This window comes from Bos javanicus, chromosome 9 (assembly GCF_032452875.1).
Source record: "Bos javanicus breed banteng chromosome 9, ARS-OSU_banteng_1.0, whole genome shotgun sequence".
Classification (NCBI taxonomy): domain Eukaryota; kingdom Metazoa; phylum Chordata; class Mammalia; order Artiodactyla; family Bovidae; genus Bos; species Bos javanicus.
The window spans coordinates 9,042,363-9,067,960 of NC_083876.1; the positions used below are offsets into that span (position 1 = coordinate 9,042,363).

At 38.4% G+C, this 25,598-nt stretch overlaps 1 protein-coding gene across 1 annotated transcript in view; it reads left to right on the forward strand.

The window, feature by feature from the left end:
* COL19A1 (collagen type XIX alpha 1 chain) overlaps positions 1-25,598 on the forward strand; it is a 437,433-nt gene that overhangs the window by 69,054 nt on the left and 342,781 nt on the right. The window contains exons 6-8 of the mRNA XM_061427130.1: positions 2,758-2,838; positions 8,837-8,962; positions 10,188-10,223. Coding sequence (XP_061283114.1) covers positions 2,758-2,838; positions 8,837-8,962; positions 10,188-10,223 — 243 coding nt within the window. The remainder of the gene's footprint in view (positions 1-2,757; positions 2,839-8,836; positions 8,963-10,187; positions 10,224-25,598) is intronic.

A 25,598-nucleotide genomic window follows, 5' to 3' on the forward strand; every position in this document is an offset into this window, starting at 1 on the left:
TTGGATGGCATCACCGACTCAATAGACATGGGTTTGGGTAAACTCTGGGAGTTGGTGATGCACAGGGAGGCCTGGCATGCTGTGGGACTTGGGGTTTCAAAGAGTCTGACACAACTGAGCAACTGAACTGAACTGAACTGAACTGAATGACAACAGTCCTAGGCAAACCTTTCAGAAAGGTTTCTCCAAAGTCAGAGGAGGAATTGGGTCTTAGCAGCTAAACCTGAGATGTGACTTCCAGCAGTGGGAGCAATGTAGATACATAGGAAATGATCCTCAGGGAATTCTGAGGACAATAGTAGGGAGTGATGGTTGCTCTTGCTGGAAACACTGCTGTTGAGTGGAATCTGCATGGCTGCTGCTGCTGCTGCTAAGTCGCTTCAGTCGTGTCCAACTCTGTGCGACCTCATAGACGGCAGCCCACCAAGCTCCCCGTCCCTGGGATTCTCCAGGCAAGAGTACTGGAGTGGGTTGCCATTGCCTTCTCCGCCTGCATGGCTAGTGAGGGCAAAGTGGGGAACTGTGGGAACCAAAGAGCTTTAGGATTAGGAGGCTGCAATGAGAGAAGAACAAGTTATTGCAAGAGTGGGTTCTGGCTGAGACCTCTGCTCTGGAGATTGAGTATTGTGTCCTGTGTTTCATTAACTTATTACTCAAGGAAACAATCTGAGACTAAAGAATATCTGTGTGTCCTGATAAAAACACACAGTGTGAACATTGTCGCTTTACAATGGTTTTATGGTTTAATGTGGAATCTTAGTTCACTTAAGAATAATATTAAACCATTATCACATGATGGAGCTTTTAAAAGAGATATTCACTATTTAAGTTGGACAAGTAAAATACATTTTATTTTTCAAAGATTGTTAATCCTACTAAAACTCTAAGTAATTATTTTTATCATCTCCATAAAAACTCTGTGATTTATAAGATCTGTTGTAATGTGAAAGTGTTTTGTTTATTCAGAATGTAATTTATTGATAAAAAACTTCTAGTGATTGCATTTTATTGCACATGTACTACCCATGTGCTTTTGTGTAGAGAAATAGGTGACATAACTGATAAAAGTATGTTTTAAAATTCCTTGTGACAGTCAGTGTATTCGTATTCTAAAGCACTGCACTGTGTCAATGAAAGATTCTAATGTAACTAATGAATTAAAAAAGCATAATTAAACTAGTCTGATTGTAGTTTCAGTGTCATAGGTACTTTATTAGGTTCTAATCCATGAAAAATTGGTCATCTATCTTCAGTTAAGTAAAATAATTCATATGAAGGTCCTAAAACAGTGGATGATACATAATAGAATTTCAGTATTTATTGACTATTCAGGTAACAGTGTTGATGATAAATTAGTTTTAGTTAAGGAAAATATTAATAGGAGTCTCCTCATTCTTCATCCTATATAATGGGTATGTTGCTGCCTGATGTTTCATTAGACTGTGTAAGACAGTGTATTTAAACTTTATAAATAAAAGCTTACTTCAGTAACCTTGGGAAAAGTTATAGAGAAGAAATCATTACGTTTCATTTTTCATTTCATCTCAGAATTTTGCATTGACTGCAAATCTTAAGCTGCTCATGAATCCGAAAGGCGTCTGGCATTCTTAATGCTTTCTATGAGCTGAAATGATTCTGTTCATTTCAGTGTAGAGAATAATTACGGCTTTTTTCCTCCTTTCTTGCTTTTTTGGTGTTGGGGTAGAGATTCAGAGCTAACCACAGATATTTGCTTTCTGTTATCATAGAATTAACTGTTATGTTATTACAGTTGGGTCTCACTGTAGAAAATAATGATCTCAAAGAAATACATAATCTACCTCTGTTACATTAGGATACAGAGAAAGAGGGGGAAGAGAAGAGGAGAGAGAGAAAGAGAAAGATGGGGAGGAGGAAGAGAAGGCAAGGGGGAAGATGTTATTTATGGGCTATATTGTATGTCAAATCATCATATGATTAATTATTAATAAATTATTAAATTTGAAACCACAGACTAATTTAAAACAGTGCCTCTGCCCATCTATTATGTTGAAATTTTGTCAATAGTCTGTACCATTTGCTTTCTCTGATGTGGTTATTTGGCCTTGCCTTTACAGGAATGACTGTACTTCCTGAAACTACTTTTAATTTCATATCCAAATGCCAACAAATGTGAATTTGCTGAGCAAAGAGAAGAATCAATTATTTTTGTAAAAAGATTATGCGTCTTGGTCAGGTGTATGCCATATAACATAAAATCCATAGGTATTAAACAGAATCCATGAAAAATAGATAAAACTAAATACCATTTTTTTCCCCACTTTGGGAAGTGAGCATCTGTTTTAGTCTCTCAAGTTGGAGGCCTGGAACTACAGATAAAGGCTTTTCCATCATGAGCTCATACCTTTGACTTTACTTTTTCTCCAGAATTTTTTTACTTTGAAATATTCCTCATTTTGTGAGCATACTTTATTGTAGTGCATTATCTCTAATTAAATACTTCTTTTTTCATGGTTTGAAACAAGGAGCAAAGATTTGCAATTGCTCTTATTATGTGATTTTCTTTACATAGAGATCTGTCTCAAAAACTGGCTCCATTACTGTTTCTCAAATGGTCCATAAAATCATGAATCCTAAATGAAATAAAACCCCAAATATCTGCCAGTGCTTTATTTGTATTAACTTATTTTTTTCTTTCCAGTTAACATCATTCTCAAATGCCCGAATGTGATTTTCAAACAACATTAATGATATGTCTTATTACTAATTTTTTAATAGATTGAACTTCACCAACTTCAGATCTACTGTAACTGGAACTTCATAGCCCAAGAAACATGTTGTGAGATATCAGACATTAAGGTAAGTTCATTTTCTCGTGTGTGAAGACCACAGAAGGCCAGTTGCCTGGGCTGTAGAGTCATATGTAGAGCAGCCCAGAATGTGTGCTGTTGAAATCAGTTGAGCAAATAGTTCTGAGCCAGAGACCCCTCTCAAGGCCTTCCCACCATTTCTTGCCACCATTTTAATCCCAGTGTTTTATCCTGAACTTCAGGAATGATATGGCCTTACTTTGGACTCAACATGAGTAAAAGAGAATCCATCCATGCCTTTATTCCTAAACTATGTTCTGACATGTTCTGATGGAAGGATCATTGTTCTCCAGTTATAGGGATTTTACATCTGTGATCATGTTATTCTTATTCACTTCTCTCTTCTAGCCTGCCACCCATTCTGGGCAGTTTTCCTTTGTGAGAGACTTTTTCCCACTGCATCTTCCCCTGCTCCTGTTTCTGTCTTTACTTCGTGCCTAGACTGTTGCATTGTCATGCCATCAGCCTTTCCCATCCCCAGCACAACCAGAATAAGTCTCCAAATCACTGCTTTGTAGATTCATTTACATTCTTCCACTGAACATCTGTTATTCGAAAGCATTGATCTTTTGGGCATTGTGCTAAGGAACAAGGCTAGCTAACATGAATAAGGCGCATTCCCTGCCCTCTACTCATCCCTCTGTTCAAGCCTTTGGTCACTCTCTGTTCACAACAAGTAATACATTCAGTTTCTTAGCCTCTAATTCTTAATATCCTCCACCTAATTCTGCAACTATTGCTTTCTTGTGGTAACCTTTCATTCAAATAGTACTCAATTCAGTGCTTTAGGTATCTCTCATTGCAATGGCCATGTGGGCACCTTATATCATTAGATATAGTTGTATTTGTTTTTAATTTATTCAGCTACCTTTTAAATTCATTGATGGGATTATACTTTTGTAAGCTTCTTTTATGATTCCTAGTGCTTTGTTTGTAAAAGGGGTCAAAACATTGTTTCTTGACTCTAGTTTGAAAGGGATTAATTCTAAGAAGTCTTTAACAGAAAGAACATATAAAAAGTAAAAGCAAAATGTGAAAATATTATTCTTTGTGTCAGATTTCCCAGAAGTTCCACACTTAAACCATTGAAAATAAAATTTTATTAATAATTTCATAATTAAAAACATTTTAAACTTTTATCACTCACTTTGGGTAGTAGAATAATAATGTGACCAACTGACTCAAAGCATAGCTAAATCTCTAAAAATTGTATATTTTGCTTATGTAACTTGGTTTAATAAATCGTATCTCCAACATAGTTCATGGATCTCATTTCAATGAAAGCCAGCCAAATATCTTTCTATAAATATCTGAAAAGATAATTGAGAATGCCAATATACAGACTTGAAATACCTAGACTTCCTGGAGCCACACATTTAAATCTTAAAGATGTGAATTCTCCAAAAGTTTTTCTTTCATTAATTACGCTTCTTTTATGTGAGAGCTCTTTAAACTAATAATTTTCCTTGATTGAAAAGTAATATAATGATTTTTTAAATTATTGCTTCATTTTCTTTTTAAAAAAATTTTTAATTGAAGGATAATTGCTTTACAGAATTTTGTGGTTTTATGTCATACATCAACAAGAATCAGCCATAGGTATAGCCATGTCCCCTCCCTCCTGGACCGCCCTCCTATCTCCCTCACCATCCCACCCTTCAGCCTGTTGCATAGCCCCACTTGAGTTCCCTGAGTCACACAGCCAATTCCCACTGGCTATTCATTTTACATATGGTATTGTAAATTTCTATGTTACTGTCTCTATACATCTCCCCTTCCCACCATGTCCTTAGATCTGTTCTGTGCCTGTTTCTCCATTGCTGCCCTGAAAATAAATTCATCAGTGCCATCTCTTCAGATTCCATTTATACGTGTCAGTATCAGCTCAGTTCAGTCATTCAGTCCTGTCCGACTCTTTGCGACCCCATGAGCTGCAGCACACCAGGCCTCCCTGTCCATCACCAACTCCCAGAGTCCACCCAAACCCATGTCCATTGAGTCAGTGATGCCATCCAGCCATCTCATCCTCTGTCATCCCCTTCTCTTCCTGCCCCCAATCTTTCCCCGCTTCAGGGTCTTTTCAAATGAGTCATCTCTTTGCATCAGGTGGCCAGAGTATTGGAGTTTCAGCTTTAGCATCACTCCTTCCAATGAACACCCAGGACAGATCTCCTTTAGGATGGACTGGCTGGATCTCCTTGCAGTCCAAGGGACTCTCAAGAGTCTTCTCCAACACACAGTTCAAAAGCATCAGTATACAATATTTATATTTCTCTTTCTGACTTACTTCACTCTGTTTCGTCCACCTCATTAGAACAGGCTCTAGTTTCGTCCACCTCATTAGAACAGATTCAAATGTGCTCCGTTTTATGACTGAGTAGTATTCCATTGAATATATGTACCACAGTTTCTTTATCCATTCATCTGTCAATGAACATCTGGGTTGCTTCCATGTTCTAGCTATTGTAAATAGCACTGCAGTGAACACTGGGGTACATGTGTCTTTTTCAGTTTTTATTTCCTCAGGGTATATGCCTAGGAGTGGGATTGCTGGGTCATATGGTGGTTTTATTCCTAGTTTTGTAAGGAGTCTCTGTACAATCTTTCATAGTGGCTGTATCAATTTACATTCCCACCAGCAATGCAAGAGTGTTCCCTTTTCTCCACACCCTCTCCAGCATTTATTGTTTGTAGACTTTTTGATGATGGACATTCTGACTGGTGTGAAGTCTCATTGTACTTTTGATTTGCATTTCTCTGATAATGAGTGATGTTGAACATCTTTTCATATGTTTGTTAGCCATCTGTATGTCTTCTTTGGAGAAATGTCTCTTGAGGTCCCTTTCCCACTCTTTGATTGGGTTGTTTGCTTTTCTGGTATTGAGTTGTATGAGCTGCATGTATATTTTGGAAATTAATTCTTTATCAGTTGTTTCATTTGCTATTATTTTCTACCATTCTGTGGATTGTCTTTTCACTTTGCATGTAGTTTCCTTTGCTGTGCAAAAGATTTTAAGTTTAATTAGGTCCCACTTGTTTTTATTTTCATTACTCTAGGAGGTGGGTCATAGAAGATCTTGCTTTGATTTTATGTCATCGAGTGTTCTGCCTATGTTATCCTCTATGAGTTTAATAGTTTCTTTTCTTATATTTAGGTCTTCTAATCCATTTTGAGTTTATCTTTGTATATGGTGTTAAGTGGTGTTCTAATTTCATTCTTTTGTATGTAGCTGTCCAGTTTTCCCAGCACCGCTTATTAAAGAGGCTGTCTTTGCCCCATTGTATATTCCTGCCTCCTTTGTCAAAAATAAGGTACCCATAGGTGCATGGGTTTATCTCTGGGTTGTCTATCTTGTTTCATTGGTCTATATTTCTGTTTTTTGTGCCAGTACCATACTGTCTTGATGACTGTAGCTTTGTAGTATAACCTGAAGTCAGGAAGGTTGATTCCTCCAGCTCCATTCTTCTTTCTCAAGACTGCTTTGGCTATTTGGGGTCTTTTGTGTTTCCACATGAATTGTGAATTGTTTTGTTCTAGTTCTATGAAAAATACCAGTGGTAATATGATAGGTATTGCATTGAATCTGTATATTGCATTTGGTAGTATAATCGTTTTCACAATATTGAGTCTTCCTACCCAGGAACATGGAACATCTCTCCATTTGTTTATGTCGTATTTGATTTCTTTCATCAGAGTCTTATAGTTTTCTGTATACAAGTCTTTTGTTTCCTTCAGTAGGTTTATTCCTAGATATTTTATGCTTTTAGTTGCAATGGTGAATGGTATTGATTCCTTAATTTCTCTTTCTGATTTTTCATATAATGATGTTTTGATGTACCTAAATATTATATTCTTGACCAATAGTCACTCCAACTTGAATTATAAGAAAATTGTTTAAGGAAATAGGCAATACATTCAATGGTATGATTTGATAATTAAAAGTAGTGACATGACCCCACACATGAAAAAAATCATGTTTTAAAAAGATTTAGTTTTAAAGAGTAGAAAATAAGGTGGGAATTCATCTCCAAGCTTGGAAAAAATAATACAAGACCTCTTCTTTTCCTGCTCACAAGTATTTATGGGCAACATTACCATTATGTTCATGTTAAACAGGAAATAGAACATTCTACATTTACATTTAATGGAAATGTATGTTTTAGAAAGCTAATTCAGTACATCTGCTATAATTCTGGCATCAACTATATATTTTTTTTAATATTTGAACTTAGGAGATTTTAATGTACTTGCTTAAAAATCTAATTTTGTCCTGTAATTTCAACTCAGACATCCTTTCTGTTATTAATATTTTAAAGCATATTTCAAAAGTGAGATTTATTCAGGATAATCTATAAATATATTTCCTTGCTGCTATTAATTAGATTTTCTAAAGCAGTCAGGTTTCATGACTACAGACCTAGACAGAGAGAATGAAGAATAAATAAGGAGAGAAAGAGAAAATCAGCAACATTTGTTGAAAATAAATGAGAGAGATTAGTAAAATGTTGAGGGCTAATTAACTGAAATCAAAACCAGAGGTTTTATGAAGAAAGGGGACCTTACTTGTATGTCTTATGTTCTATGTTGGCACTTTTTGGAATGTGTGGGCAGCTTTATAGTGAAGCCTGAGACATGTTTTTAAAGTCATTTAAATCCCCAATGTAAAATAGTGAATCAGTTATCCACAGTAAAATTGTGAGCTTTGACTGCATCTCGATTACCTTAACTGAACCCATGGGACACAGGGCAGGACCTGGCTGGAAAACTGTATCAAATCATATAAGATAAATGGACTGTTTTAGTGATAATCCTGTGTATTTAATTCTAATGTAATTTTTAGACTATAGACTTGGAAATTTAATGTCAATAACTAAATAGATAATCATTAAATCTGCAGATAGTAAATTTGATAGAACTAGTGATAAAGACAGGAAACTATTTGTAGTTTTTCTGGGAGCTATTTTTCTTATAGTGTTTACTGTGTTCAAAAGCATTAGAATGCTACCCATTTTTCAAATTTTTTTTTGTTTGAAAAGCAATGTGTGTTTACTATATAAAATTTGGAAAATATAGCCACATTCAAGTAAGAAAGTAAATATCAACTGTGATCTCACAGCTATAAATAACCACGGACAATATTTTAACTTTGTATCCTGACAATACTTTCCCAGGCATATATAACTTGTAGTATATAAAGTAATGTGTGAAGCCTTCCCCATAAACTGCGAATTCAGAGATATGAAATTGTAAATTTATGAAATTGCAGATTCAGAGTTACAAACCATGGTAAGGACTCTTGTAAATGATGTTGAGGGGAAAGGAAACATTTATCTTCTTCAGATGCTCCGATAGAAAAAAAGTTCATTGCTTTGAAACCAAATTTTACTTCCTGTGGCCCCACATGTTATAAACCCAGTGGAGAAGTGATGAAAATCATCACTTTGTTACAGGGAAGATTTTAATAACTTTATAGAACAATGGAATGGAATAAGATATATGTATTTTGAGTAAATATATACCACCTTAGAGCGTAAAAGAGTTTATATTTTACTTTTACATGTCTTTATCATCATCCTGTTGAAGTAAATGTTTTAAAAGTTTGAATTACATTCTTTTTTCCTAAATTTGTTTCCAGAACACACATATCAATGTTATTTGTGTAAAGCATTTTACTGTAACAATTCAGTTCTTATAAATGTTTGATGTTGCTGTACTTGTCATAAATTCACATATAATAGCTTTAGAATTTCTCACCAAACCTGGCATTTTAATACACTTCTAGTGTGTTGTCATTGTAATAGATACTAGGAGGCTAGTGAAAGGGTAAAGTTGTTATGGACTTTCACATGCTGGGTGAGCCTTTGGTTGTTAGAAAGAAGTTCTTGCAGGTAAACCCAACCATGCCTAGTTTGGTGGGAGTCAGTGCTGGGAATGTCATGGTGTTTGGAATTGACTCTGTATCCTAAAGCCTCTTTTTGGATTTCAGTGCCCAGAGCAGCCTGGCTTTGGAGGTACTGCAGCATCACCAGCACCTGCTCATGCCAGCAGAATGTCTGCATTTTTGCCAGCAAAGCAGGAACTCACAGACCAGTGCCAGTGCATGCCACACAAGGTATGCTCGTCTTCACCTGTGCCCAGGGGAAAGGCACTCCACACTGTGAGCCAGGCCTATGTGTGGTCCTGGTGCACAGAACGCAGCTTGCTCTCTAGTGCAAGTTAAATCAGGCACCTGGGCCCCTCAGTCCCTGGGTGAGTTAAAGAGAAAGGCTTGGGTTAGGATTCCCTGGATTTCAATCTGGATAGTTTCGAGGCCATCTGACCTTCTTTCCCGAGTGGGAAGTAGAATGAAAGGAAAATAAAGGGTATGACAAGTACCCTGTATGACAAGTTATGTGTGAGGATGAAACACATGCGAGGAATAGGCTTAAGTCATGGCAATTCTGGAGAAGAAAATGGCAACCACTCCAGTACTCTTGCCTGGAAAATCCTATGGACGGAGGAGCCTGGTAGGCTACAGTCCACGGGGTCGCAAAGAGTCAGATACAACTGAGCAGTTCACTTTCACTTATGGGAATTCACAAGTTGAGGGAAACACAGAGCCTGCCCTTCAACACATACCCAAAGGTATTCCACATACTGTGTTTCTGTCGTGTGGAGACTGTATCTGTCTACTACTCCAAATACCCACTCAGATTTCCCCTCTGCTGTGAGTTGTATAGGGAATGCAGCAGGGCTGTTATTGCCCAAAGAATTTGTTTCACTTGCCCTTCCCTGGCCAGGAAGCCTGAGTCCATTGAGGGACATGAATGTCTTTTGTGGATGTTAATGGCATTGTGGGACCTGTCCTTGAAGTAGGCTGAGTGACCTCTGGACAGCTTCCCTCTATACCAGTACCCAAGGGTAGGAAAACTTGTCCTAACTCCTAGAGGTCCAAAGTGCTGTGACTTCTTGCATGCTCAGGCTCAGGGCTTCCTGTCCTGGCTGGAGGAGTGGGGAGGAGTGTAAGTTAGAAATTTAGAGGAACCTTGCATTTCCTCTACCAACCAGTACTACAGTGTGAGCTCTGTGAGAAAGGCTATACGAGGTACAGGGGGCATGGAGGAGAGCGCGTATCCCAGCCCATGACAGGTCTCCAGGGGGAGATGATGCTGGCAGGTGTTTGGAAGAGGTGGGTAGTGAGCCTTTGATGAGGGCAGAAGAGACTCCCTGCAGAGGGGTCTGCATCAACTCCCAGGAGAGCACAGCTTTGTCTTACTATTGTCAGCTGATTTATAAACTATATGTATTTAGTTCAGTGTGACCGAATATGTGTTAACACACAATTCATTTCTGCTCAGGGAGAAGCAGGCTCACCTGGACAGAAAGGAGAGCAGGTAAGACCCCACCGAATGCTGTCAGGATGAAAGAGAATATGCTCAAAGTTGACTTCAAACTTGTTTCCATCTGATTTTTTCTGTGTCCCACACAAATGTGCATTTCTGTAAAAAGCTATTGAATATATTTAAGTGCTGATTATTGAAATACGGAAGACTGTATCAGCATGTAAATCTGTTTTTGCGTTCCTAATTAGGCTGGTCTGTTCTCCTGCTATGCAGGAGATCTGGGTTTGATCTCTGGGTTGGGAAGATCCCCTGGAGAAGGAAATGGCAACCCACACCAGTACTCTTGCCTGGAAAATCCCATAGATGGAGGAGCCTGGTAGGCTACAGTCCATGTGGTCGCCAAGAGTTGGGGTGATTTCACTTTCAAAATGTACCTGTAAACTACAAGCAAAATTGTGAAGCAAGAAAGTCTGTTTCTTAGCTGGTATTTACCCTTGTTTAGCATTTTCTTCTTCAAATACTTGACAAACTCCTGTTTGCTGACAGGTCTCCACTGGAGATTTTTCATCACTTAATTCAAACAGCTTACCTTTGTTGAACACCTTCTCTGCATGAGGCCTAGTACTAGATGTTATAGGGAATAGAAAGAATAGGATATGTTCCCTGTTGGCGAGGATTTTTACATCTGCAAGGAGATAGAAGACCTTACAAGGCCACACATAATAGGTCCTGTAGAGGATTACAGGGACCCTAAGGGAACAGGCATTGGGAAGATCCCCTGGAGAAGTAAATGGCAGCCCACTCCAGTATTCTTGCCTGGAAAATCCCATGGATGGCGGAGCCTGGTCGTAAAGAGTCACACAAGACTGAGCAAAGGGAAGAAGAAGGGAACAGTCTGGGGACTGGAGAGAGAGTGTGCTGGAGGAGATGGTGACAGCCAGATGGGTGTGGATCTGATTCTAGCCAGGATTCATGCTTAGAGACTTACCTTCCCTTCTCCCCATCCTTCTCAGAATGCAACTGTCCTCTTCCCCACTCTCTGAGTCATGTCTTTTTTTAGCTAACTACTAGATAGTTTAATTCCTGCTAAGGTTAGATATTGATTATGTTCTTACTGTTTTCCAAGGTAAAACAGGTTTAAGTTCTTTTCATGTCTTAACTGGAAAGTCCATGGTTTTAAATTATTTACATAATCTACATGGACTTCTTATTTTAAAAGATAAGAGACTGAAGTCTGCTAAATGACTGATCCATCAAAGTTGCACAGGAAGCTTCAACCAAACTATCCTCACCAGCACCTGTTATATCTTGTCTTTTTGATAACAGCCTTTCTAGCAGTTGTGAGATGTTATCTCATTGTGGTTTTGATTTGCATTTTCCTGATGATTAGTGATGTTGGCCTTCTGTATATCTTCTTTGGAAAAATGTCTATACAGATTTTCTGCCCACTTTGCATAGGATTGTGCGCTTTTTTTCCTGTTAAGTTGTATGTCCTCTTTATGCATTTTGGGTATAAAATTATATATGCCTTACCAGATGTCTGATTTGCAAATAGTATTTCCATTCAGATTTCATGTATAAGCAATATCGTATCATATTTGTCTTTCACTGTCTGGCTTACTTCACTTAGCATGGACCTAATCTCTTGGTCCGTCCCTGTTGCTGCAAATGTCATTATTGCATTCTTTTTTATGACTGAGTAATATTCCATTGTGTACACATACCACATCTGTTTTTTTAACTTATTTTATATTGGAGTATAACTGATTAGCAATATTGTTGTAGTTTCAAGTGGACAGCAACGGGATTCAGCCATACATATACATTTATCCATTCTCCCCGAAACTTTCCATCCACCCAGACTGCTACATAACATTGAGCAGATTTCCCTGTGCTATACAGTAAGACTTTCTTCTTTATCCATTCTTCTGTCAATGGACAAATTAGGTTGTTTCCATGTCTTAGCTGTTGTAAGTAGCCAACACTATATATTTGAAGAGACTGTCCTTTCCTCAGTGTATATTCTTGACTTCTTTGTCATAAATTAATTAACCATACATGTGTGGGTTTGTTTTTGGGTTCGCTGTTCTGTTCCATGGGCTTCCCTGGTGGCTCAGTGGTGAAGAATCTGCCTGCTAATGCAGGACATACAGGTGTGATCCCCGGGTTTGAAAGATCCCTTGGAGAAGGAAATGGCAGCCACTCCAGTATTCTTGCTTGGGAAATCTCATGGACAGAGGAATCTGGCAGGCTGTAGTCCATGTGTTCCCAAAAGAGGTAGACATGACTTAGCAACTAAACAATAACAACATTCTGTTCCATTGATCTATATGTCTATTTTGTGCGAATACCATACTGTTTTAATTACTATAGCTTTATAATATGGTTTGAGAACAAGATCCATCTAAATACTACCTACAGTTCACTCACTTTAGATATAAATACACACACAAATGGAAAGTGAAGGGATGGAAAAAGGTATTCCATGCAAATAGAAATCAAAAGATAGCTGAGGTAGCTATGCTAATCCGACAAAATAGTCCTTAAAGAATGTCAAAAGAGACAAAGATGACTTTTATATAATGATAAAGTGATCATTCCAGCAAGAGGATGTAACATTTGTAAATATTTATGCACCTAATATATATAAAGCTAAATATATTAAGAAAATATTAACATATATAAAGGGAGAAATAATAAGTAATACAATAATAGTAGGGAATTTTAATGCCCCACTACATCAATGGATAGCTCATCCAGACAGAAAATCAATAAGGAAACATTAGCCTTAAATGATAGATGAGCCAGATGAATTTAAGAGATATATATAGAATATTCCCTCTTAAAGCAATAGAATATATTTTTCTCAAGTGTAAATGGAACATTTTCTAGAATAGATTGTATTTTAGGCCATGAAACAAGTCTTAATGAATTAAAAGGATTGAAATTATATCAAGCATATTTTTCTCACCACAGTGGTATGAAACTTGAAATTAATTACACAAAGAAAACTGGAAAATTCATAGATGTTGAGATTAAACAGTATGCTACTGAGTAATCAATGAATGAAAGAAAAAATAAAAAATAAATTAAAAAGTACCTTGAGACAAATAAAACTGGAACTATAACATACCAAAACTTGTGGGATGCAGCAAAAGCAGTTCCAGGAAGGGAGTTCATAGTGATAGATGCTTGCCTCAAGAAACAAAAAGAGGCTTAAATAAATAACCTGACTTTCTACCTTAATAAGCCAGAAAAAGAAAAATGAATGAAGTTGAAGTTAGTATAAGGGAGCAAATAAAAATTAGAACAGAAATAAATGAAATAGAGAATAAAAATACAATCGAGAAAATCAATGAAGCTAAGAGCTGATTTTCTGAAGAGATAAAAAATTGACCTGCCTATTAGCTAGATTCACAAAAGAAAAAGAGAGGACTCAAATAAAATAAAAAATGAAAGAGATCATGTCACAACTGATATCACAGAAATACAAATGATAATTATTAGCAGGTTTATTAAATGCCAAGCCTATAAAATATACAAAACTGTATGAGTTATAATGTATTAAATAATTGTCCATTTATGATACATTTAAAAAATACTAACATTTGTTTTAACTTCCAGACTGCCCAAAAGTCATAATGACAAGAGATTTTTGTGGCAAGGCAAAAACAGCTGGGATAAAATATATTGATAATCTAGAGAACAGGGCAAATAATTAAATGATATACTTACTTTATTGTTTCAGTACATGCACCAGCATTTAATTAAGCCAGCATAACCCTTGCTGTGCAAATATGAACTCAGATGACCATAGCATGAATGTTATCAGCTTTCTTTGCACTTGTAATAAACATAGGTGTATTGTTTTCTTTTGAGGGTTTGATTATGAGTAAATTTCTGTTCTTGTTGTACTTTCTGATTCTGCAGCTTTAATGTACAGTAAATAAAGATGGCTTTCCATCTGTGTTTGAGTCTTGTGTATAATTTTCATTATTAGAGTAGATGCTCAAATTAGTGCCTGCACAGTTTGAAGATCAGAAGTCATTTTTGCTCTTAGGCATTTTGAATAGTCAATTTTGTGAAATGATCAGAAGTAGAGTGTTACTGAGGCAACCAGATAGTATTCTCAAAGTTTTTCTTTTGGTCTGTTAAGACCAAGAAAGGATATTGAGGTTGGTGGGGCAGTGTATTAGCAGGAATACCACTTTGGAGCCTGAATCATTTGGGATTCAATCCTGTCTATCTCTTACTTGCTTTGAAACTGATGCTTTATAATGCTGAGTCAGCAGCTTATTATGAAGAGTAAATACTTAGTACTAGGAGAAGGCAATGGCAACCCACTCCAGTACTCTTACCTGGAAAATCCCATGGACGGAGAAGCCTGGTGGGCTGCAGTGCGTGGGGTCACGAAGAGTCTGACGCGACTGAGCGACTTCACTTTCACTTTTCACTTTCATGCATTGGAGAAGGAAATGGCAACCCACTCCAGCGTTCTTGCCTGGAGAATCCCAGGGATGGTGGAGCCTGGTGGGCTGCCGTCTATGGGGTCGTGCGACGGACACGACTGAAGCGACTTAGCAGCAGTAGCAGCAGCAGGAACTGGCACAGAGTAGATACTTAATAAATGTATGTTTTCTCTGCTTTCCTATCTACAGTGTAATTGCTTACATGTTGAAAGAGAGGTGGAGATAATTCTTTTACATTGAGTTTAGTTTCTTTTACGGCTTGATCCAGAGCAAACAAATCTTTGTGAAAGAGTCCCTTAGAATTTTCAGTTGATTAAATGTTTTAGGTTATAAAATTTTTGAGCTGTTATTATATGGCTACTTATAATAAATAGTAATAATTTAATGATAGTTATTTCTTCAAAAGATCAATGATTTAAGTCATTCATTCAAATCTGTGTTTATTTTGTTCCCAATATTATTTGACAAGACTTTTCTTAAATATAGTGTGCTAGTTTTTCAAGAGATTCCTTACATTGTTATGCTTAGATGATGCTGGTTAGGAACCATCCAGAGGTAACTGTAATTTAACTTTTTTCATTAACTATAAGGTATATATTACTAGTCTTTTGGTGCACTATACTTTTGGCCCAAGGAGATAAAATGGAACAGGTTTTGAGAACACGGTTTCCAAATCTCTTTTCAAATTATGTACTACTCATTACAATGTTCCTAAAGGTGTTAAGTTTTGAGAATCCTTACTGTAATCTGTGTCTGCTTCATAAAGAGCAAATTTTACTTTTATTTATGCCAGTTCACTATGAGTTAGACTGTTCTGAATAGTCCTGTAATTAAATCCTGTTTCACGTGGATCAAAACCCACCAGTGGCTTCCTGTTTCCCTCAAGGTAGTACTGAAGCTCTTTCCAGGGGCCACAGTGTTCCCCACAATGAGTCAAGCCCATCCTAACTGGACTAACCGTCTCTCCTGCACTCCCCCGGTTCATGTCTGTTTCAGGGTCAATGTACCAGGCTACCTATACCTGGAATTTTCTTCTGGATTTTCACTTGGCTCTTTCCATCACATCATTTAGGCTCTGTCTCATAAATCACTTTGAAATAGAAAGGTCTTTATGACATTGCTATGTAAACAGCATCCTTTCATTCTACCTCTATGTTCTTTATCTTCTTAGCACTTTTATTGTTACTTGCCATGTTATTATTATGCCTCTGTTTATTTCCCCACTAGAATATGAGTTCCGCAAGCACCATACACAGAACAGCACATAATAGGAGCTAAAAATATGCTGAATGAATGAATGAACGTTATACCACAAAGAAAGTCTAAGTCATCAACTCAGCTGTTTCTAGAACCTGTGAATTCTGTGTCCCGTTGCCCAGGGGGCCTTGCCAGGCAAGGCGAAGAGTCAGGTTGTAGAGAAAGAACTAGGCAAGCTAAATCATAAAGAACTGTTATATTATTCACTAATGTTCTATTATACTTTTTCCTTTAAAAACCAAAAGCTTTAGAAAAAACTTTTACATAGCCTTAGCTTGATATTGCCAACTAGATAGTGAAGAATCAGAAATATTTGGAAAAAATGCCCCAAGTTTTGGCTTGACTTAATGTTTATCTGTACTGCCTATTTTCTCCTCCACACTGTGAAGCTTCATTAGTCTGATTTACGGCTGCTTTTTTCTTCATAAAGCTGATGACCCGCTCTCATGGAGAAAGGTGATTTGAGATTCAACCACTGCTCATAAGACACGCAGCTGTGGTGAGCATTCTGTGTCAGGTCACCTAATCAAACCATTCTAACCATGCCCTCTCTCCAAGACTAAACTCTGGATGACATTACATGAAATAATAATTAATGGTTTTCTTTCATTTAGACTCAATTATTGTAATTTTATGAAATCTTTTAATTCCCTTTTCTTAGCAAGTATAGTTAGCAACCTAATTACTTAGCAACCGCTTTACTTTCTCAGTTTTTTAAGACCCTTGTTAATACCTTCACCCACTTCAGAGTTGATATGCCCTCCGTTTTATAAAAGAGCAGCTCACTTTCAATGTTCCTGAACCTAAGGGGAAGTATGATCTGAGGTCTATTTGGGGAATAATTTTCCAGTTTATTTTTGTATTATTATCTTCCCTATAAAGTTCATTTCACCCAAAGTATAGGGTTTTTGAAATAATTGCTTTGCTGGTATAGTTTCAGAGAAAATCAAAATAATTTAAGCTGAAATAAGTTAACTTACTTGACTCTATAATGAAAAACTTTAGTACTGATTTTTTTCTACTACCCCTACCCTCTAATCTCAGTCTATGAAAGTTTCCACTCTGACTTCTCTAGTCTGTTGACCCAGAGATTACTAGTGAATTTCCCTTTATTTCCGATCCAGCATTACTTATATGCCCCTTCCAAAGGACACACCACACCAATAATAAATAATTGAATCAAAATATGTTCATAACATTTAAAGAAGGAATATTTCCCCTTAGTAGTAACCTCAGAGAAGTAGAATTTAACATTTATGGTTTTGACTTTTGGTCTATGTCATTATGGAAGTAAAGAATATTTTTTCATCCTTTCTAATCCAATATTGAATGTATTAGATTAATTGACAAGTTCTTTTTTTTTTTTTTTTGGCAACTTTACTGCATCTGATATAATCTCATCTAATCTGTAGGAACTCGAAGGTGACATTTTTTTGTGTACCTTAAATAAACATGTAATATCAGTGTAATAATGGTATTATATACTCATAAAATTCTGATGTATTTATTAATCTCTACTAAGCATTAGTGATAGAGAAATTCAAAGAGTTTACATTAGTTTCCACTGTCTCAAGAATAAGTTTATTAGACTGAATTTGTGAAAGAGCCATCAAAGCAATTAAAGGTAGCTCATCAGCTTCACTGAGCAAATTTTTCCAGGCAGGTGGAAGGCCAGGAAGCAGACAAACAGAGTAACCCAGCTTCAGGGATTTTCCTGGAGGATGCCATGGAAGGTCAGGCACACTAAATATAAAAATATAGGTGACTTGGAGTCTGAAATTTCATAACTTACTTGATTTGAAAGCACCAGGTACTAGTTGAAGGAACAGGAAAGAGTCATTTCCTATCTTTGATAAATGTAAAAGAAATAACAAGCTAAATTGTTTATGTCTGTGTGGAGAATGTTTGAGTTTTGATTAGCACTTTGATAATTATTGCTAACTTTCTATTGGTTTATTGTCAGCAGTGTAATTTAATAATTTGTGAATAATATGAAGAAAGAACTTAAGGTATATTCTTTGGTGCAAGCAAAAGCAACTCATACTCTTTGGTGCACGCAAAAGCAGCTCATCTATGACAACCTGAGCAGTTAGTACACGTTTGAAAAACTCCGAATGACTATTCCTATATTTCAGTGTGCAGTTGGTCTTAAAGGTGAATTGGGTACTCCTAGAATTCCTGGGGAAAAGCTATGCTGATTTGCTACTTGGTTAAACTTTGTGGCTATTTTACTCAGTTGTATCACATAGGAAGGAAAAGTGCCCAGAAAAGTCTGGTATTTGGGAGGAGGTGGAAGTGAGTCAGCAAACTGTGGCCCTGCCAGAGGGCTGCCAAAAAATGCCTGCTGTGCAATTTTGTAAATCAGGTTCTACTGGAACATAGTCATGCTCATGTGTCTTCATAGAGGCTAAGGCTGCTTTTGTGGTACACAACAGCATTTGGTGATTGTAGCAGAGATTCTAAAATGTTTGCTGTCTGGTCCTTTGCAAATAAACAGTTGCTCCAGAACATTGGCCATTATTCTAAGAGACCCAAGGCTTCTTAACTTCACTATTTTATGTTTGGTATAATATCTTTTCTATGATTGTGGTTTTCATTCTGTTTGCCCTCTGATGGATGAGGATAAGAGGTTGATGGAAACTTCCTGATGGGAGAGACTGACTGAGAGGGAAACTGGGTCTTGTTCTGATGGGCGGGGCCAGGCTCAGTTGATTTTCTGTTGATGGGCGGGACTGTGTTCCCTCCCTGTTTTTTGACCCATGGTGAAGGTATTGAAGATAATGGCCACCTCCTTCAAAAGGTCCCATGCACGCACTGCTGCATGCAGTGGCCCAGGCCCTGCAGCAGGCCACCACTGACCCACACCTCTGCCGGAGACTCCTGGATACTCCTGGGCAAGTCTGAGTCAGTCTCCTGTGGGGTCACTGCTCCTTTTTCCTGGGTCCTGGTGTGCACAAGGTTCTGTTTGTGCCCTCCAAGACTCTGTTTCCCCAGTCCTGTGTAAGTTCTGGTGGCTCTATGGCTGGGTTAATGGCGACCTCCTCCAGGAGGGCTTCTGCCATACCTGGATCTGCTGCACCCAGATCCCCTGCCCCTGCAGCAGGCCACTGCTGACCCGGACCTCCACAGGAGACACTCAGACACTCAAAGGCAGGTCTGGCTCAGTGTCTGTGGAGTCTCCTGGTGCACAAAAGATTCTGTTGAGCACTCCGAGTGTCTCTGGCAGGTACGGGGTTTGATTCTAAATTCAATTTTGTCCCTCTTACCGTCTTGCTGTGGCTTTTCCTTTGCCCCTGTTTGTGGCGTATATTTTTTTGGTGGGATCCAACATTCTCCTGTAGATGGTTGTTCAGCAGCGAGGTGTAATTTTGGAGTTCTCGCAGGAGAAGAGCACATGTCCTTTTACTCCACAATGTGCATGGGGAGAGCTCTCTGATGAGATGTAAAACCCTCAGGCCAACTGTGAACTCAAGTGTGTTTCCCAGGTTCCCTGGTCCTGGTTTGGCATCAGCGGCTCCAAGCCCTCAGCCATCCCCGAGCCATGGCCTCTGGTTACACCCCGTCACAGCCACCTGTCAGTCTCTCTGGCCCCGCTGGGTACACGGGGAAGGAGAAGGAGAAGTAGGGAGGGAAGGGGGGAGAAGGAGAGAGGAAGAAAGTGGGGAAAACCTTTAGACCATTCAGCTATGACCTAAATCAAATCCCTTATGATTACACAGTGGAAGTGAGAATTAGATCCAAAGGACTAGATCTGATAGACAGAGTGCCTGATGAACTATGGACAGAGGTTCGTGACACTGTACAGGAGGCAGTGATCAAGACCATCCCAAAGAAAAAGAAATGCAAAAAGGCAAAATGGCTGCCTTGAGGAGGCCTTACAAATAGCTGAGAGAAGAGAAGCTAAAGGCAAAGGAGAAAAGGAAAGACATACCCGTTTGAATGCAGAGTTCCAAAGAATAACAAGGAGAGATAAGAAACCTTCTCCAGTGATCAATGAAAAGAAATAGAGGAAAACAGTATTATGAGAAAGATCTCTTCAAAAACGTCAGAGATACCAAGGGAACACTTCATGCAAAGATGGGCACAATAAAGGACAGAAATGGTATGGACCTAAAAGAAGCAGAAGATATTAAGAAGATGTGGCAAGAACACACAGAAGAACTGTACAAAAAAGATCTTCATGACCCAGATAACCATGATGTTGGGATCAGTCACCTAGAGCCAGACATCCTGGAAGACGAAGTCAAGTGGGCCTTAGGAAGCATCACTACAAACAAAGCTAGTGGAGGTGATGGAATTCCAGTTGAGCTATTTCAAATCCTAAAAGATGATGCTGTGAAAGTGATGCACTCAATATGCCAGCAAATTTGAAAAACTCAGCAGTGGTCACAGGACTGGAAAAGGTCAGTTTTCATTCCAATCCCAAAGAAAGGCAATGCCAAAGAATGCTCAAACTACCGCACAATTGCACTCATCTCACACTAGCAATGGCACCCCACTCTAGTACACTTGCCTGGAAAATCCCATGGACGGAGGAGCTTGGTAGGCTGCAGTCCATGGGGTCACTAAGAGTCGGACACAACTGAGCGACTTTGCTTTCACTTTTTACTTTCATGCGTGGAGAAGGAAATGGCAACCCACTCCAGTGTTCTTGCCTGGAGAATCCCAGGGATGGTGGAGCCTGGTGGGCTGCTGTCTATGGGCTCGCACAGAGTCGGACACGACTGAAGTGACTTAGCAGCAACACTAGCAAAGTTGCCGCAGTTCTGCTTATGGGGCAAGAAATTACAAATTTAAAGATTAAGTTGTCTTTAAGGTGCCATGCTGAATTTAAATGGATGTGCGTTACCCCTCTACAAGTGAATGAGTCCATGCGCTCTTGGGAACGCATTAGGAATCATATTTTAGGCGTCTGGAATCATTCAGATTTTAGTATTGATATTTCTAAGTTACATCAGGATATTCAGAATATGAAGCAGGTGGAGTCTGACTTTTTCTCTCAATGGCTTTCTAATTCCCTCTTTGAAAATCTGGAGGGGTATATTTCCCATGGATCCTTTTCTACAATAATGATTAATATGGCCATGTGCTTATACCTTTAGTTCTAATTTGTGTAATGGCCCCGTGCCTTTTCAGAATACTCAGCTGAAGTGTTTCTGCTCTGTCTACTGAGTTTCATACCTATGTTCTAAAAAATAAAAAAGGGGGAGATGTCAGGAGCCACGTTAGGCATTACTGACAAAATGGAGGCACGGCCCCAGCCCCCTCCCTTCATTCCGCAGGCACAGACATGGGATGAAGGAGTCAGGCCTTGTAATTCTGACTTGTTTTTTCCTGTCCTCAGCTGAGTTGACTGAAAAGGAATATTAAGGTGCTTATTGTTCTTGAGAGGAGCATGAGAAGGCACAAAGCCTTCTGCAGCTGTGCTCAGAATAATTCATAAAGTTAATCATTGACATTTGTTTAAGGACTTTTACAAAAGAGTGTTCAGGATGAGCACAGAGGCCGCAGCTTGAGGCCATGGGAGGGATTGCTATCTGAAGCCTATTTGTGAGGAAAATGTTTATGGCAAAGGAGTTTACTGAATTTAGGGCTTAGAAATAATTAAAATAGTTAGAAGTTAAGGATTTAAGGAATGTTGTAAAGTTAGCATATTTTACTACAGCTTATAGAGGTTAGGAATTTTAGAGATACTACAGCTGCTGCTGCTGCTGCTAAGTCCTTAGGGGCAAACAGGATTTAGAAAGATACGAAATAAACTGAGGAATGTAGCATGAGTTACAATGTAATCACAAGTTAACTATAGGACACATAAGAGAAAGTAGATAGTAAAGCTGATTCAGAGAGAATCGCTGAAGCAAGAACTCTGTTTGAAGAGCAACAGTGATTTATGGAGATAATAAATCTGGGTGAGGGGGAACTGAAAATGTCAAACCTCTGACCTAATGTTTTTGTAAAAGTATAAAAGAGAATCTTAAACTTGAAATAAACAGGCCGTCCAAAAAACTGAGAGGCTGTCTCGTTCACCGACACCGTTCATCTCTTCAGGTTAAATCCCTGGCTGCTGAACTGGACTCTGGCACAAAGTAATGCTCAAAATCTTCCAAGTCAGGCTTCAACAATATGTGAACTGTGAACTTCTAGATGTTCAAGCTGGATTTAAAAAAAGGCATAGGAACCAGAGATCAAATTGCCAACATCTGATGGATCATCAAAAAAAGCAAGAGAATTCCAGAAAAAAAACCCATCTACTTCTGTTTTACTGACTATGCCAAAGCCTTTGACTGTGTGGATCACAACAGACTGGAAAATTCTTAAAGAGATGGGAATACCAGACCATCTGACCTGCCTCCTAAGACATCTGTATGCAGGTCAAGAAGCAACAGTTAGAACTGGACATGGAACAACAGACTGGTTCCAAATTGGGAAAGGAATACGTCAAGGCTGTATATTGTCACCCTGCTTACTTAACTTACATGCAGAGTACATCATGCAAAATGCCAGGCTGGATGAAGCACAGGCTGGAATCAAGATTGCTGGGAGAAATATCAATAACCTCAGAAATGCAGATGACACCAGCCTATGGCAGAAAGCAAAGAACTAAAGAGCCTCTTGATGAAAGTGAAAGCGGAGAGTGAAAAAGCTGGCTTAAAACTCAACATTCAGAAAACTAAGATCATCGCATCTGGTCCCATCACTTCATGGCAAATGGATGGAGTAACCATGAAAACAGTGAGAGACTTTACTTTCTTGGGCTCCAAAATCACTGCTGATGGTGACTGCAGCCATGAAGTTAAAAGACGCTTGCTCCTTGGAAGAAAAGCTATGACCAACCTAGACAGCATATTAAAAAGGAGAGACAACTTTTGCCAACAGAGGTCCGTCTAGTCAAAGCTATGGTTTTTCAAGTGGTCATGTATGGATGTGAGAGTTGGACTATAAAGAAAGCTGAACACCAAAGAATTGATGTTTTTGAACTGTTGTGTTGGAGAAGACTCTCGAGAGTCCCTTGGACAGCAAGGATATCCAGCCAGTCAATCTTAAAGGAAATCAGTCCTGAATATTAATTGGAAGGACTGATGCTAAAGCTGAAACTCCAATACTTTGGCCACCTGATGCGAAGAATTGACTTATTGGAAAAGACCCTGATGCTGGGAAAGATTGAAGAAGGAGAAGGGGGCGACATGGAATGAAATGGTTGTATGGCCATCACCGACTCAATGGACATGAATTTGAGTAGGCTCCTGTGGTTGGTGATGGACAGGGGAGCCTGGCGTGCTGCAGCGCATGGGGTCACAAAGAGTCAGACATGACTAAGGGACTTCACTTTCTTTCTTTTTCTTTGATTTACAAGGTTTTGTTAGTTTCAGGTGTGTAGCAAAATGATTCTGTTACACTGATATGTATCTATATCTACATAGATATATCTGTTTATATAGATAGATACTAATAAAATAAATCTACACTTTTCCAGCTTCTTTTCTCCTACAGGTTATCACAAAATATTGAATATAGCTCCCTCTGCTATATGTGGGCCCTTGTTTATCTGTTTTATGTCTAGTAGTATGTATATGTTAATCCCCAACTTCTTATTTATCCCTCCCCTGCTTTCCTCTTTGGAAACCATAAGTCTGTTTTCTATATCTGTGACTCTATTTCTGTTTTGGAAATAAGTTAATTTATATCCATTTTTTTTTAGAATCCTCAAATAAGCAACCATATGATATAGTATCTTTTAATATGCATTTCACCACAGACATAAACTAAACATTTAAAAATATAGTACCATATGAGACATGATAAACAACAGTACAAGAAATCTATTTCAATCCATGAGTAAAATGGCTTTTACATTGTCTTCCCTGATACTGTAAAGATGATTCTAAATGATGAATCTACTCACAAGAAGTTAGCATGCTTATTCAGCAAACTTGAAAAAAAAATGCCATATTTGTAAATTAAACTTCAATTACCTTGTCTTGTTTTTCACTTAAGTTGTTAAATTATTAGAGTTCGCATGTTTGATGCTAAGAAAATTCTCTTCTTCAGTAAAATAAGTTTAACATAGATCTCCATAGCTGTTCTAGCTGCACTAATTACTGCTTCATTATCTAGATGGTTGTGACCCTGTGGTTATTAACCTAACATTGTCACTAGAGTGAAGCTGAAGTGCTAGGAGGTTCCAAAGGTACTTTCTGAGTCCTTCTTAAGCATGTTTCTGATGTCTGAATGCTTCTTTGTTGCTGCTTTGTTTTTCTTAGGAATTATTCAGTCTAATATCCAAATTATTTACTCTTGTAAATGTCAATATCTGTAAAACCGAACAAACTTTGTCAAACAGTGATATCTTGCTGCAAGGTATTTGGGCTTATTTGTGTTGCTGTCATTAAACGAAGGCTCTTCAATAAGTAAAAGTTCCTTCAGACACCTGTTTAAAGGTCTAATTCCTGCAAAATGCAGTATCCTCCAGAAAACACTATGAAATTTCCTAACTCTTAAAAGAGATTGCTCCATCCACATTTGCTTTGTACATTCATTTCACCAGTCTCTTCCTAAAATAACAATCAGATCGTTAAGATTTCAGATCATTGGGGTTTGAAAAATTACTTGAATATGCAAACTTTTTTTTTAAGCCAAGTAAAGAATCACTGGAGGACTTGGACTATGAAATAGACTATTAGACTTCTTTATTTTGGGGTGTAAAGTAAGATTTATATGTGTTTACATGATGAATGATGGGAAAGCAGATAAAATTTGCCTGTTGTACTCTAAAACATAATTTACTAAGATTGGTATTGAACACTGTTAATTGAATTCTGTGCACCAAGATGACATTTCTTGGATCCTATTTGCAGAAACTCCAAAACATATAAAACTAGGTATAAGGTTGTCTGTGAAGGAAGCTCTCAACTCCCGAGAAGTTGCTCTCAGCAGACAGGGCTCAGTACAAGAGCTTCAGAGGCTCAACCCTGGCAGAAGTTGATCAGATCCATCTTCATCAAGGGCCATGAGAGCAAGAAAGCAGCAGGCAAGGAAGTGAATAATGCAAGTTAAGAAACTCTCCAGAAAAATACAGGGTTTCTTAAAAAAGAGAGGGCATTTTAGGCTGAGTGAAGGAACTGGAGCAAAATGTGGTGTTACAGAGACAAACACGACTCAGAATTCAATATGCTGCTGCTTTTTTTAGAAGCCCAAATTTGTAGAGAACATTTCATGTGGTGATTCATCCTACACTCTACCTATAGTAAGAGTTCAATAGATACAAGAGAACATTCCAGCTGGAGATGATTCGTTTGGACTTGGTATTTCTGGGAACAGGAATATTCAGCCCCAGGGGCCCATTTGGTCAAAAAGATGACAGAAGTGAGTCTCACAAGATCTGAGTGAAGACACCATCTCCGGGAAACTTAAAAGCTAGCGTGGTAGAGGAGTCGTGGCCGTGCTGCAGTTGTCCTGGCAAACCCGGTTTCATGTTTCCCACAGCGGTTTGCTTCGCTCGAACTTACTTGAGTTGCTCTCAAAGAGCCTCACAGATAAGCAGAGAACCTGTGAAGCCTCCTGTGGGGCTAAACATGGTATCGGGCTGTGCTCAGCTCTTGGGTCCTGGTTTCCCGCATCTTCTGGGACCTTTGCAGTGTCTGTAGAATCATCAAGTTGTTGACCATAGCCTTTCTTCAAGGTCCCACTGATGGGGCTAGGT